This window comes from Crocodylus porosus, unplaced genomic scaffold, assembly GCF_001723895.1.
Source record: "Crocodylus porosus isolate Cpor-Errol unplaced genomic scaffold, CroPor_comp1, whole genome shotgun sequence".
NCBI lineage: Eukaryota > Metazoa > Chordata > Crocodylia > Crocodylidae > Crocodylus > Crocodylus porosus.
Window position 1 is genome coordinate 47931624 of NW_017728949.1, and position 15539 is coordinate 47947162.

The 15539-nt window shown below is 39.8% G+C and overlaps 1 protein-coding gene across 1 annotated transcript in view; it reads left to right on the top strand.

Moving 5' to 3' along the window:
- The first annotated feature begins 12203 nt into the window (after positions 1-12203).
- COBLL1 (cordon-bleu WH2 repeat protein like 1) overlaps positions 12204-15539 on the top strand; it is a 73988-nt gene continuing 70652 nt past the window's right edge. The window contains exon 1 of the mRNA XM_019554061.1: positions 12204-12307. Coding sequence (XP_019409606.1) covers positions 12219-12307 — 89 coding nt within the window. The 5' untranslated portion in view covers positions 12204-12218. The remainder of the gene's footprint in view (positions 12308-15539) is intronic.

Sequence of the window (15539 nt, forward strand, 5' to 3'; positions counted from 1 at the left end):
GCTGGTGCTTCCAAGGAGCAGGGCTGGGAAGGGGAGTGAGGCCAGTGCTGCTGGCCTTGCCTCCCCACTCTGCTCCATCCCTGCCATCGTAGCGGTGCTCCAGTGCCTCCAAGAAGCAGGGCCGGGGGGTGGGGGGTGAGTCCACTGGTGCGGTACTCTGCACTGCGATTCATTAGTGAAACAACCAATCAGAGATTGGAGTGCTCCAAGAGCATTATGGACAGACAGATGGACTAAGCCCTTTATTATATAAGAATTATATGAAGCTTTGCAGGAATATGAAAACTTTGCAAGCATTCCTATTCAATCTTTGTGATTTATTTATTTATTTTTTTTAATGATGAATTACATGTAAACTGGCTATTTTTTCCTGCCTAAATATCACTAAAACTGTATGAAGTCATACTTAAGTTGTATGTCTTTTAATATAAAATATAGAGTAAAAGCAGAGGTGGTGGTGGGGTGGAAGAGAGATTCCAAAATTTACCATGAAGGTTATCATTTCTTTCCACTAATTATTTTTGACGTCAAGCAGGAATAGATTCCCTTTCTGGTAATGAAACCGCTTGAAGGTAAACTATTAAGTAGCTTTGTTGTGTCTTCAAGTGGCTGCAGCAGATATGTAAGGATTAATGACTATACAAATCTGCCGAGGTGTTATATGTAGGTTGTTTGGTCAGCTGGTGGCATTTATAAATAGCTAGGCTTAATGATGTCACTGTTGAACAGGAGGAACTGCACTGAAATCAGCATGCACACCCTGCCTCCTTCCCCTCCATCTCTATATCCATTTGAAAGAAATTCACTTGATTTAAGGGAAGAAAAAATTGTGCCCTCTTGGAGGTAAGCAGAAAATTTTAGTAACTCTATAAAAAATGTGTTTGAAAGCTAAATAGGTATGTAGGAAGAGTATTGCTTGAAAATTATTATACTTTTTAAAAGGGTCATATCAACAATTATATACAGACACTTCCTTCCATTTCCTCGTCTATATAGTCATCTGTGCCTGGGTAACTTCGGATCTGGAAAGGCAAGTATTTCTTAGAATGGTATCTTTTTATTGGACTTAACTGCATAGTTGGGATAGAGTTGGACAAGATCTTGAATGCAAGATGGTCTTAAAACAGTTGGCTTGTTCTTACAAGAGATGTGGTAAATTATTATAGAAGATTGATATCTATACTCCATTTCCATAGCTCATTGGGGTTTTAACTCCATGTTCTAGCAGTACTTCGAACAAATTTGGTGCTTGCTTACACACCTGCAGCAACATTCCAAATCAGTGGGATTTAATGGGTATAACTAGGCAAAATCATTCCTAACTGTGCTAATATTGCACAGAACACAGAGGCGCACTTAATATTATCTGGTTGAAAATCATTGCTTTTTTTTAAAGACTGGAATGATCCTGCCTTGAACCAGAGGGATAGACTAGTACAGTGATTCTCAACTAGGCTAGACCAGTACAATGATTTTCAACCTGATTTACAAAAAGAACACAGATTTCAAAAAGAAATCCATAGTGTCAAAAACATTTTGACCCGTTGCAAGTTATTTGCAACAAAGTAATTACTTTATTTTTCTGTAGTCAAAAAACAAGCGAAAGCTAAGAGCTAACTTTTGCTTTGAATCTAACAAAGGATAACTTGAGCCTCAAAAGATTGAAAACCACTGGACTAGTAGGTGACCTCCTGAGGTCCCTTACAATGCTGTTTTTCTGTGCAGTTGATAAATAAATTGTAGATTTAATTTCCACTGAATTGTTTTTAAATTTGTTTTAATTATTCAAAATTACTAGAAAGTTTTATCTCCTTTGACTTTAAAGCATTGTTCTCAACTTCTTTAGATTCTTACCCCCAGGGAAGATGCCTGCTCCTACTTCTCACTTGTTTTTTTTTTTGACTACAGAAAAACAGTAGGGTAATCTGTCTGTTGCAAAGAACTCAAAGCCCACAGCAGGTCAACATGTTCTTAGCACTATGGATTCTTATTTTAATTGTTTCGGTTTATCTTGAGAATCCTGTTTGTACATCTAACAGGCTAACATTGTGTGGCTTCCTATAGCACCCTTGAAAGATTCTCAAAGTGCCCCAGGATGCCGTTGCACCATAGCACTCTGACTGAGACACATTCCTTGAAAGGGACATTGTGAAGGATTTTTAGGACAAACCTTTTTAGGGCCCTCAGTTGTAAACACGTGTTATATGTACAGTGGTGGGGTGTGTGTACACCTTCAGGGAGCTCTGACCTTGGTTCAGGCAACAAAGCAAGAATTCAAAGAATCTTGCTCACTCAAGCAAATTCTTTGTAAAAAGCAGTCTACTGCCTGCATATAATTATAAAGTTAAAAACACAACAGTGAAACTGATAAGCATTCATTGAAAGTAGTGGAGAAACATAGCCCTAATTCACTGATCTACTATTGAAGAAATTAATGTCTTTTATTTTAATTAAAATACATACTCCCTTTTTATTAGCTCCATTAATAATTCTAAAATCAGCAATATTTAGAAAGCATTATAAGTGCCATATGTATAATTGACTTCTTACATTAAAGTGTGGGAATGCTTTGAATGTATTTTTATTCTTTTTATGCATATCAATACATTAAATATTCGTATTTCCACTCATTCAATATTAATTTTTTAAAATCTATTTACTAAAAACTGTAGGATTTTTTTAACCCTCAATTACTGGAGACCTTTTTAATTAACCTTACACTTCGTGAGTGTTTTTAACCAAATGTTACGCTCTTTAGGCCCTAATTTGAGCTAACATAATCTTTTCTTAGTATTAATTGTGGTAATTCAGAAGAACCTTTAAATCATTTAAAAGACTAGGATCTTGCCAATTTTAAAATCACTTAAAGGGTTAACACAGGCTAATCTCTTTTCCCTCCCCTTCTTTCCCTCCACCCCCAGGGAAAAAAAATCATAATTATCTTAATCATCTAAAATATAGATTGAAATAAATTCTCTCTTCCTGCTCTCACTTCCCAAGACAGCGGGAATTAGGAGGGGTTTTACAATAGCATTTAGGTGTCAGGAGAGCAACAACTGCACAGCAGTTGCTGCTCTTAAGAAATCTCCTTGCAGTGACCTACTTTGAAAAGAACTTCCCCCTACCTGCTTGTCTGTTCTGGGAATCCAGCAAGGATTGGATCAGGGAGGAAACCAGTGCGAACTTGCTCAGGAGGGGTTAGGCAGAGAAGGTAGTTGATATGTCCTGTGTCTGGAGCCTGTTGCAGAAAAGATATCACCACCTTCCTCTGTGCAAGGGGAGGGATTGTCTCTCTTTGTATCTGTGGTCAGGAGTGGCCAGTCAGTGCTTGAGTTGGATGGGGGGAGGGAGGGGAGGAGAATAGGAGGACGGCTTCAGTTGTCAGCAATAGTTGAAGTGTGCGTTTGAAAGCTCTTCATTATCCCTATGTTATGAAGAGTGCTGGGATAGGACTTGGATCTGTTTCCCATATCACCCCTTCCCTCACCACTAATAAAGACCAAAAGTTATCTTTGGCTTCCACACCAGCTACAGCACTACTTGTATCCTCCTAATTCTTTGAGACTCTGAATAAATAAGGTAAGACTAGTTCCCCTGTTTTTGGGAGAGGTGGATGGGAGAGCGATGTAAAGGCCAAAAATTGTAAAAGCAAAAAAAGCTGGCTGAGCAGTGAAAGATTTACTGTCTTCTCAGTTTTGCAAGAATGTAAGCCCCAGCCTTGTACTTTTGGCTAGGTTATCTATTGTATCAAGCCTAAAGGCAAGTTAGTCAGAGCTTGAAAAATATACATTTGGTCCTAGCCTGAGAATATGGAGGATAAAAAATACCTGTATAGTCGGTTCCTACTAAATCATACTCCTCTGCAATATAAAGGAAAAGTATTTGTTAAGTTACAGTTTCTGGCCCTTTCCTCTCTTTTTATTTCCTTTCCTATAACTGATTATACTATGTCATCTTGCTGGAGTGCCTCCCATTTCTGTGGGCACTTTGTTTCCACATTCTCACTCACTTTCTCAAGTGCACTCTTTACAGCTTTCCCTAAGCTAAGTTATATACCTGTTGCAGTTTTTTGTTTCTCTTTCTTCTTGGTGCACCCTTTTCTACTACTTGAACCCTTCCATCTCTCCCTTCTTTCTTCTGATCATCCATGAACATTTAGGTCTTTGAAACTTAACGACACACCATGTAGCTCACAGACATGAACCTAAAAGCCAAAGACAAATGCAAAATGTGGAAAGAGCGGGGAGAGTGGGCTTGCCTTATTGTCAGTGGCAGTCCCCATGTTGAAAGCTGGCCGTTTCCTACGTAGAACGTCTGGGAAGGCGGAATAGCCTAGGCCAGGGGTCAGCAATGTTTTTGAGCAGAGTACCAAAAACACCCACAACCTCGACTTGCAAGATGTTGGCGTGCCAGGGGCAAAATGCTGGGGAGCCACAAGGGGTGTAATCCTTGTTGCGGCCCCCACCCCAGCTCCTTCCTTGCTGTCTGGATTTATGGCAAGTAGAATGGGGTAGTATGATGAGAGGAGGATTTGGCCTGATGTCTGTCTCTCAGACTCGTAGCTCCCATGTTGAGGAAGATTCTGCTTCTTTCTCACCCTTAGACTCTCTGCTGCCCAGCTCTTCAGTCCTTCCAGGGAATAGCTTCAGAGCTTAATTCCACAGCAGAGTGTATGCTTAAATTGCAGAAACAGAGGAAAATTGATGTTATTTTTCTTTTTACTGTTGATTTTGAATAGGGGCTATAAAAGCTGTGAGTACCAGCAACACTGGGTTTTCTGTCTGCAGGCTTAAGACAGTGTCAATTCACATTCACTTCATAATTGGTATATCCCAATAACCTAGAAACTTGAAATTTTAAAGAGGGTGAACTTTTGATTCCATAGAATTAAGAACACTTGCCTGAGCAGTTGGGGAAAAAATGGGTCAATGTGAACACTTTTCTGTAGCTCTGCAGAAGATCTGAAAGTTGTTTTTCTCTAACGGAGCTAGCATAGGCTTTCTTGAGTTACGAGCACTTGAAAGATTTACTAATGTATCAAAGGTTAAGCTTCCCCTTTCAGCATGGACTGCTCTTTTCTTCCTCTGTTTTATCTGTATGTTCACCCAGTTATATATTTCTTAAGAAGTGTTGTAGATTGGCTTCTTTCCCATTCCTTTTGGCCATTTTCATTATGGTAGTAGCTCAAATAGTAAACTCTGAATATGTTGTCATGAGGTACTAGTTAAAACTATAAATATGTTTAATGTCATCTGACCTGGCTTGTGAGGGTTTTTTTTGTTTGTTTGTTTGTTTTTTATGGTATCTCTCACTTTAATCTAGGTTGCTTTATGAAATGGATTCTCTGCTAAAAGGTTGTAGATAAACTTGTAATTACATACTGAATGGAATATAGATTATTAGTGTCTAACATGTTGGGTCTAACCATTTGCCGTCTGGTTTTTTATGTCCCTTTATATCCCAGAGTTTCCTTAATCCATTTTGGGACTAGATTTTTCCTTCTGCAGAGAAACCAAAAACATAATTGAACAAAGTTCCCATAAACCCTAGGGTTAGGGTGAAACTTTGCATCTGGGGGTGCTGTCTTGGATTAATAAAAGCACTCTTCAGCCTCTATGCTCAATTTGGGAATAATTCATTTTTATTCTTTTGATCATGATGGCAGGGTCTTGGGTTTAGTCAGCTGATTCTGATTCTCCTCTGCTAGTGAGAAGGCATTTCTAATGCCTAACAAGAAGCTAATTGGAATGTTCTCTTACTTGTCTGAGGCAAATTTGCCAATTACATAGCTGCCCTGCCTTGCTAAACTTAACTGCTGGCTGCAACTGTGGACTACAAATCCCAGAGGCATCTAGAAGCAGAAAGAGAAAGCAATGAACAACCCTGCAGAGTTCTGCTGCGGTGATTTGAGGATGGCAAATCCCATAGACCTCAGGAGCAGCAGGAAGAGGAAGCAAACACACAGCCCATGCTGGGTATGTGCCAGAGAGCTGTGCTGTAGCACCCCCTGGCTTCTGGGCTGAGCTGCTGCAAGCATATGGCTGCGTTTCCTGAATCAAAAGTGAAGTCTATGCATTTGCTTATTGGTTCAACGTTTACAGCTTAGACTAACCTGCAAAGACCGAATCAATTCAGCCTTGGGCTTTTTGATTGTCTGTACTTGGTCCAAATGGTTTTGCAGCCCTCAGGAAGGAGGGTTAAGTCCATTAGATCTTGCATGTCAGTTTCAAGACCTGGTATTTACTCTGATGTCATGGTACCCTGGCTGAGATTGTGATTATATTTCATGCATTTAGTTTTACACTCTCTGTATCTGCTTTTTTGGCCTTTAATAAAAGGGCAAGGTTGCTTAAACTATGGGTAAAACGTAGCATTTTCTGTTTCCAAGACTACTGCTGCTTAGATGGCAGATAATCAGACAGGCAAAATGGTTTGTGCCAAATGGTCAGAAGGAAGCTGAAAGACTCGTTTGCTGCTTGCTTTCTTTTAATGTAATCCAAACATGTCCTAGTTTAATGACGTGGTTAAGTTCCCAGTTATGTGATTTATTTCCATCTAGGACTAAACCATTTCTTTTGTTCAAAAGCATGAGACTGTTGAGGGAGAGACTCAACAAAGCCCTCTAGATTAGGGGAGAGAAACTGTCTTTTCTTTGACAGGCAACCAGAGCAAATATTTAGAGTCCAAGTGAAGATGCTTTTTTTGGGAGGGGAGTAAAGAAATCTCAGTCCAAGATCTTTGTGCTTGAGAGAGGTGTTAAAATAAAGCCAGATATAAATCTGCAAGGATTTGATAGTCTATCCTGGCTGCAACGTAGGTGAATAAAACCCTGGAGATAATCTGTTAGGATCTTCTTAGCAATAATATCAGTAGCGTTACAAGTAGCAAAAAATTTCTGTTACAAAAGGACTATAGATCACAGTTTCATTTATTGTTTCCAGTCCCATCTTGTATTTTGAACCAATTCTGGCTTTTTATAAAATTTTGCATTGTTGCACTTCCTAGGTAAATGGAGAGGGAAGAGCACCACAAAATATCTTTCAGCTGGAGAAATGTAGTGGTCCTTATCTCATCAATTATTTTAATCTGTAATGTAGTCATTTAATAAAGATGGCACAATAATATAAGTAGAACCATGAGTAATAACTTTCGGCAATTCCTGCTTTATAGATCTCCTACATATAGGATTGATGTGTGAACTGTTTGTCTGCAGAACAAGTAGGACAAAGTCATTCACAACTTGCAGTACTTCCATATTTTCACTTTCCCCCTGCCTCTCAAACCTGGCCCACAGGAATATTATTTTCTATTTCTAATACTGATTCCTTGATCCAGCCCTTATCTTCAGGGTTCGGTGTGTGTTGTTTTTAATGTGAGACTCTAACGGGAACTAGGTTGGGAACTTTTACGTCTCATACATCAGTGAATTAATATTTACCTAGAGATAGTAAGATATTAAGTCTTTCATCAATCTCCTGAGGTGGTTCTTTAAGGCTGATACAGTTCAAAAATAGGAACTCTCAGATATATACAGTGATACTTTAGGCCCTAAATTTAGGTTAACTGTTAAGATTTTCTACAAATATTAAGATAGGAAATTCCAGGAGTTCCAGTAGAGTATTCTAAAGTTGTGTTTTATAGGCAATGATCTTGTGCTTTTTAACCTATGACTTTAAATTATTTTTTTATATAGGATCATATATAACGTCTTTAAATTATTTTTAATGGCCAGAAATTTGCATGTTTGTGCACATACGCATGCTCATGTACACACGTGAGTAGACATGCCCCTTCCCCTTCAAGAACAGTGAATAGAAAAAAAATAATACCTAAACTCTGATTTAATACTGAATAGTTGGAGCCTAATGGGATTGGTACCATGTATAATGTGCAAACACAAGCATTTGCAAGGTTGGCACTTATTAGAAATATACAAATGAAAATGCTTTAACATTTGTTTTCATGTTTAGCTTTAATGTAAAAAACCTAAAGGCATAAGAGTAGTGAATGAACTGAGGATAGTTCTTATGTGAATCCCAAAGCTAAAAACCATGGCTAGTTGATGGTCTTGGGAGGCCATCTTATCTTTTAGGGTATCTTCCACAAACAGATGACTGAGCGATTCCTTAAGTAGGGAGAGGGTGGGGGAAATCATGGTTCTTCCACTGCATGCAGAACTTTTGAAATTTCTCTCTCATGATCCCTTGAATTAAAGTGGCAGATCTCTACTGTAAATTAAAATATATTTTCTAAGCTTCACAGGACAAATTTTTAATTTGTAATATTTTGGGACCGTTTCAACATGTCCCCCCAGCTCCTTCCCTTTTCCCTCCCCCCATAAAATTATTAAAGATGAATAATGTTTCACTTATTACTGTAGGATACTCCTGTCAGGTTGAAGCATATTTAGACATGGGTTCAGGTAGCTAAACAGTGGATAATCACTGCAGGGGATAAATAGACATACAACAGGGGTTCTTCTTTCTTTTCCTGTCACACTTTGTGTTTTGCTTTTAAGCTATTTTCCGAAAATAAAATGCTTGTCTAAAGGTACCTTTTTAACTTTCTGTACTTGAATATTAACAGGTTGGCAAGCATAAGCTGCATTTGTATATGGTATCTAATCAACCAACTAGTTAAAGAATGGAATTCTGTATAAGAAGTAGATTTGAAGGAATTTTCTTTCCAAAAATGAAATTTTAGTCTTTTATCAAAGTGCCTCAAGGGGCGTGCTTGCTTGGGATCCTCAGCCTTGTCTGGTTTCCCGAGCATCTCTGGAAGCCAGACCAAACATGGCTTCTAGAGTTAGGGGAGTCAAAGTCCATCTGAACTATCTCCTGACCCTCCCTGGTTATTTGCAAACCAGCTTCAGGAAGCTACCTTTTTAGGGTCAGCTCTGAAGAGCAGGACTTAATTTTCAAGGGAGAAGTGCACCCCAAAGAGCAAATAAGAGAGCTCCACTAAAATAAAGCACATTTTGGGAGACAAAGGCCATATAAGATTTTCTTGCCCTCTACAAATGGTTAAGCAGCTCCTCTGATCCCAATCCAGTCCACACAGCACAAGCACTCCACAGGCTCTTCAGCTGTCAGGCAGACACTCTCTTATTCAAGTCCTTCCATCCATCTCCCTGCCTCCTGACTTGAAGTTTCAACAAACCTATTCAATTTCTTTGTTGAAAGCATATCTTGTCTCATCATCCCACTGGGCAGCTCTGGGTTTTAGGAAGGGACTTATTAACCCTTCTTTATCTGTGTATATAAGCTGGTCAGGGAAATGGAGTCATTCGTTATTACAACATGAACACATTTAAAGCAGAAATATTTCAACAAAGCCATAGTCATGGCTTCCACATAGAAGATGTCTGCAATATTTTTATGAATATTTGTGACTCACTTTTTCTGTTTAGTCTTGGATGGCTTGTGAAATGACCTCAAGGGGTTAGGTTTTTTTGTTTTTTAAGAAAGACTCCCTGGGAATGGGAAATAAATGAGCAATGGACTTGTATTTACTAGCTATGTCTGGGTTTGAATAGGTTAATCTTGGCCAGCAGTGCTCAACCTTTTAGTCATGCAGGCTGAGTGATTGGCACAGGCCCAGTCTGCAAGCCAGATTGGATTTACAACACCTCCACTTGGCTCGGTGCTGGCCAGGTTGGGCCTGGCATGTTGGCTCTAGAGTGTAGGACCACTCTGTCTCACCTGGGGGGCTCCCTATGAGTCTGGAAGGTGACAACAGAGGAGTAGCAATGCTGCTGTCACTCCTCCACTGCCAAATTTTTGGACCCCTGCGGGCCACATTAAATGGTTCTCTGGGCTGGATCTGGCCTGCAGCATGGGGGTTGAGCACCCCTGATCTATGCTTTGCAGTGGTAACCAGTTAAAGACATGGGTTCTGCCAAGTGGGTCAACCATTTTGCAGATGACCTGCCAATCCAGTGGAACACTTTCAAGAGCACCCAGATTGCTGAATGAGGCTGGTGAGTTATCTGAAAAAAGGACTGGAGGTTAGAAAAGGAAGGGTCTCTCACCACCTATTTGTATGTGCATGAGGGAACAAAGCTGAATGGGAGAGGAGAGAGAAATTGCATATGAAAGGCAGAGTCCATCTTCTACAGGATAAGTCATGACGATGGGGTAAAAAAGGATGCTAGACTCTTTGGAGGCTGCTGACTCAATGCTCAAATGTAGAGCAAACTATTAAATGTTTGTAGAATTTTTGTTTCTCTCCTAGTTGTGTTTCGTTAACTGGACCAGTTAAAATAAATCATATTTGGCTTTCAGAACATTTTCATTTCCCATGTATCTGATACACTATTCAGGGACACCATTAGGCTGAAGCAGACCTGCAAGCTGGGAGTGTCAACAACACTGAAACTCCAGGGTAGTCTGAGCTTAAGCTGCTGGGGATTGTCACTGCTCCAGAGGTCCCCATGCATTTGGGATATGAAGTCCTTTTTTTGAAAAGTTGGGGGGAGAGTTTGTTTGCTTGCTTGCTCATTTGCAAGCTCTCTTGGAACTGAAGGAAAAGTTTAACATGCTGTGGAGACTACATTTATTTCCACATGCAGTTCTTTCAGCTAATTAATTTATAAGGAGAAAAATAAAAATAGAACAGTTTTAATCTCAGTTTGAGGAGAGTGAGAAATGTGATTTCAAGATTTAATGATCTTCTGTGCACATGTTGGCTAAAAACAGATCTTTACTCTATGAATTTGATGCATAAATATAAGATTATTTGCCCTTAATAAAAGGCAGGAACCCACACCTTTTGATAGGAAAAATGAGTGCTTTGGGATTTTGTTCCCAACAGATACTGAACAAATCTATTTCCTTAATCAGCTTTGTGTCTGCATGCAATCAGCTTATCTATACAGATTTTGTCCCATTCATCATCTTTCTATTGTTCTCCCCCTCTCCTCCCTTCACTTTCTCTAACTTTTTTTATCTGACAGTTTTCCCATTCAGTCCGTCTTGCCTTGTCCCTTAGATCAGGCAGCACTAATGTACACCTACAAGCAATAGGTTCAAGCCATTGGGTACAGTGTTGTTATTTGGTGCCCCTGGGAGAGGTGCATCATGCACACATACATTTTCATGTATCAGGCACTTCTTAACTTGGGATGACAGGACTCCTGCCATGCAGCTCATAATTTTGAGTTGTATCCAGTGCCCCACCCCCAGGACTCGGTTCACTTCTGACTGTTGTTGACACAGGAACCTTGCTTTTCCTTATTTCCCAGAAGTGCAAAGTTTACTGGTGGAATATTGACTCCCATTTACCTGTAGGAGCTGTCCTTTTTAGCATCTATCTGCACAGGGCTCTTGCTTACACTGTCTTCTGCATATTTGCTGTTGATGTGCCTTTGCTCTGTGATATTCTTGGGCCTTTGAACAGGAAGAGGTCTTTGAAAATTCGGAATAGAGCTTAAATAGACTAGGAATGAGTGGTAGCACAGGAGCCAGTTAACCTACTCTCCCCCTGCTCTCCTATCCCTTCCATAAACCCAACCAGTGGGGCTAGGGACAGAGAATCACACACAAACTGGTATAAGTGACTAGAAACCTGGTTCAAAGCTGTACCACAACAAAAGCTCAGTGCACATAACCCACTTTCAAAATGGCTGAAATTGATTTAGGATAAACTTGGATGGATGTAGTTTCAGACTTAACTGATTTAGGTTAAATCAGTTTATTGAACTTCTGTCCCATATCCCCTCCATATTCCAGTTAATTTGCAGTCCCCCAGCATCCCGGGACTGGGGGACTCCCTGCTCACAGGGTGTCCAGCCTAGCCTTGGCCCAAGCTGTGTGCTCCAGGCAGCAGGAAAGTGCACCCCAGATTCTGGCCTGGGCCACTGCAGACCTATGACTGCAATTCTGGAATCAAAGTGAATGTTTGTTCACTTGCTTATCAGTTCAGTCTATACAATTTTCACAGGTTAAGTCTAAACTGCATTGATTCAGCCCTGGGCTTTTTGACTGTCTGCATTTTAGCCTGGGAGTTTGAGTGCCTGAAGGGAGGTGGAGTGGTTCCTGCCCTGCCCATGTTTGTGCTCTTGCCTCCTCCCTTCCTCCTGGATGCTGTTTTGACCCTGCTGGTGTTACCAGCAGCCCCTCCCATTAAGCTGTGGGTGGGGGTCTGGCTTATTTCACATTCTGTCCTTTCTTTGCCTTCCCTCAGTCAAACTCCTAGCACCATGCGTTCTCCTGTAGCTAATGTTTTTCATTAGATTTATCAGACAGCCAAGGACTTCATTTGTAGCAGCATTACAGCAACTTAACTCTCTTCGTTTCTGTAGTGCGAGGTATGTAAATGAAAGATCCTGTCACTCTCAAGCTTTGTCTGTAGTGTTACTTGGAAAATTCAACTATAGCCTGAATGTCAGTTGCTCTCTGGTGTTCAAGTGAGAGTTAAAACTGTTTTTATTCAGTAGTAACTGGGGGAGAGATTTAATGAGACTACAGGATACTTGGAGCCTCCATGTTAGAATCCCAAGAGACACCTTTTTGGTAGTTGAAACTGTGCTTGTGAATTAGTTACTAATTTAGTAATAGTACACTATTGAAAAGTAAGGGCAATGCAGTTTTTAACATGGTATTGTTTGTGTTAGATCTCTTTTACAGATGAGTTAGAAGGTTCTTGGATACAGGAACTCTTGTTCAGGAAGAAAGTGTATGCTACTAAACAGTTTCCTTTCATCGCCATCTAGACAGCCATAAATGTAGCTGATGACTCCTTTCTCCCCTTATTAAGAGATGTTGGGACTTTTTTGATACAAAATGACGTTGAACTGAAGGTTGAAGAAAGTAGAGGTAACTTGAATGGAGAGTTTCAGATAGGCGGGTCAAATCAAAGGGCTGGAATTTTCTAACGGTGATGGAAAGAGAAACTTTGGCATGAAGAGAGCCAGCAGGGAGTAGTTGGATGTGAATGTGAAAAAAAATCCAAGGTCTTGAAAATGAGCAGATTAACTTTTACATTGGGTTGAGAGAATGAATGGAAGCTCAAAGTACAGACTCACTTCATGGAGTGAAGTTTAGAGCCACATCTCTCTTATGTACAAGACCGTGAGTATGGGCAGACTGAATGTTGCCAAATGTTGAAATGAGAGTTTGCAATCAACTGATGGTAAACAGTTTAGTGTTATTGGGGTTAACATTTTGTGTGAACTAAAAGCAGTGCAGGAAGATACAATGCTCTTTCTGTACATCAATACAGTGCACACAGAGGGTGCATTTATTGCAGAATTGCCTAATTAGCTTCACTGTAAAGCATCACAGTCTACACGTGGAATGGTATTAAGGCACAGTAAATTAACTGCACCAAAGGATAGTACTGTTGGGGACAGTACTATCCTACGGTGGACTAATTTAATCTACTAAAATGCATGTGTAGATGGCAAAAGGGGCTGGTTGGGGCATGAGGTGCCTGCCACCTAGCCCCGAATTTTAGCACCTTCATGCCCTAGCCGGTCATGATGCCACCGCCCATAACCCTGGACTGAGCCCCTTGACAGCCTGGGGCTGCTTTACCCCAGCTCAAAGCGCCATGGCCCTGGGAGTACATGTAAACGCTGTGCCCAAGAGCAGTTTATTTTATCACATTAAAGTACATGTAGATGCACCCAGGTACAACCATGTGTATTTATAAGCCTAGGTGATTGCCAACATTGTCCTGCTGTGGTGAATAACATATTTTGGATAAAAGATTTTTCCTGCCATACTCACTTCCTAGCATGCTATTAAGTATTATAATTCTAGTTAAAGGGCTGGAGGGCTAATAATGGCCTTACTTTTTGTCTAATCCATATTACTTTCAGAAATGTTTGTACTACAGAAGTTAAATATTCAGTGCAATCTGACATCATATAGTTAGCGCTTAGGTAAATCTAATGTGGTGTTTAAGCCAGTACTGGAAATTTCATCATTCTGTGTTTTGATATGATATGTCAAATATCAGATAATAGGAATCAATTTTTAAATTAAAAGGAACTGCAGTGCATCTGTTTGGGAGTAGCCTTCAGTTCAGTGTTAAATATTTGTACCAAAGAATGTTGATTTCTTGAATCTTTTAATTATTAATCTGGTGTGATCAGGGGCAAAGTGGTTTCATAACATCTGTGTACTTGCTATGCCAGGAAAACCTGTCTGTTCCAAATTTCTCAAATATAAATAGTCCTTGTGGAAATAACATTTAAGGGGCTCCTGTACCTGTGCAGGGAGCTGGCTCCATGCTGGAAATCCAGCATGTTGGAGCAGACTCGATTAATCAGGTCTCCTGGAGCACAGAAATAAATGTGCTCCAGCAGACTGTCGTCACATATATTAGCATCCCTGTACTGAAAAAGGGTGGCAAGGCGCTTTGAACTAAAGCTTGTTCAATGAACTTTAGTTCAAAGTGCCCTGCTGCCATTTTTCAGCATGGGGGGGATGCTGGTACACATGACCCTCTGGCAATTTTAATTAAGTGCTCAATAATTAAAACACCCCCTGCACCTCCCTGAGCATGTGGTGTTGTGTTTTTTTTTTTTTTAAAAAAAAGCACCATGTGATTTATGTAAAAGGGTACTGTTATGCTTTGATACCTTGAGCTCTATGAAGCTTTGTTTTATTTAAATCTTAATTTGATTTAAATAAAGTAGTCATTTACATTCTACACTTGTATTTCATTTTTTTAAATTACAAAATATGAACCATGAGTAAAATACACTAATGGTTAACCTACCAGACCAGTAAGTAGATGATGGATACTCTGGCAACTTCTAAGAACTAATTTTAAGCTTTGTCTTTCAGCATAGTTTTTGAAATGCTTAACTGGTCTCAGTTAACTGGCCCACTAACTTCCAGATGGGCTAAAAATAACATTACTTGACTACTTGTTCAGTGTGCATATTACTTTCTGAATATAAATTGCCTTTCTGAATATAAACACTGAAACTTCAGAGCTGAATGTTTAGATACTCTATTTGCTGTCTGTCTATATGACTGTTTTTAACAACTTGTTTGTGCTGACTTAATTATTTATTTTTATAACTACCAATGTATTACTTAGTTCTCCAACTTTGTTTTCTTATTATGCAAATAAATGTTTGGTCTAAAAGATGTGCTGTGGTTATATTGCTTGCACAGAGACTATTTTGTAAAGAGGATGTTGTCTGGCTAACTAGGAAAGTTTGTTCTCTGCTTTCATCTCTGGTTAGTATAAATTCTTAAGGCAAAGTTGCTCCTTGAACTGGGAATTGGTGCTAGGCCTGTTGTTTGATCACCTGTGATCCGGGATTAATACAATAATGCTGTGTGAATTGGCGTTACTGATTGCAGCTCAGATCCTTAGCTAAGGAGCAGGGCCCTGGGAATCTGCTACTGCGATGACCAAGGGGAACTTCAGTGTAACTGAGGTAAAAAAAACTCTCTCTCTCGGTTCGTTTCTTTGGAGGCTCATTGAATAACAATCCTTAGGCACACATTGTTGGTGAGACAAAAGGTATATATTTGCAAATAGGGTCAGAGGGAGAAGACAAAAGATCAAAACCCTCT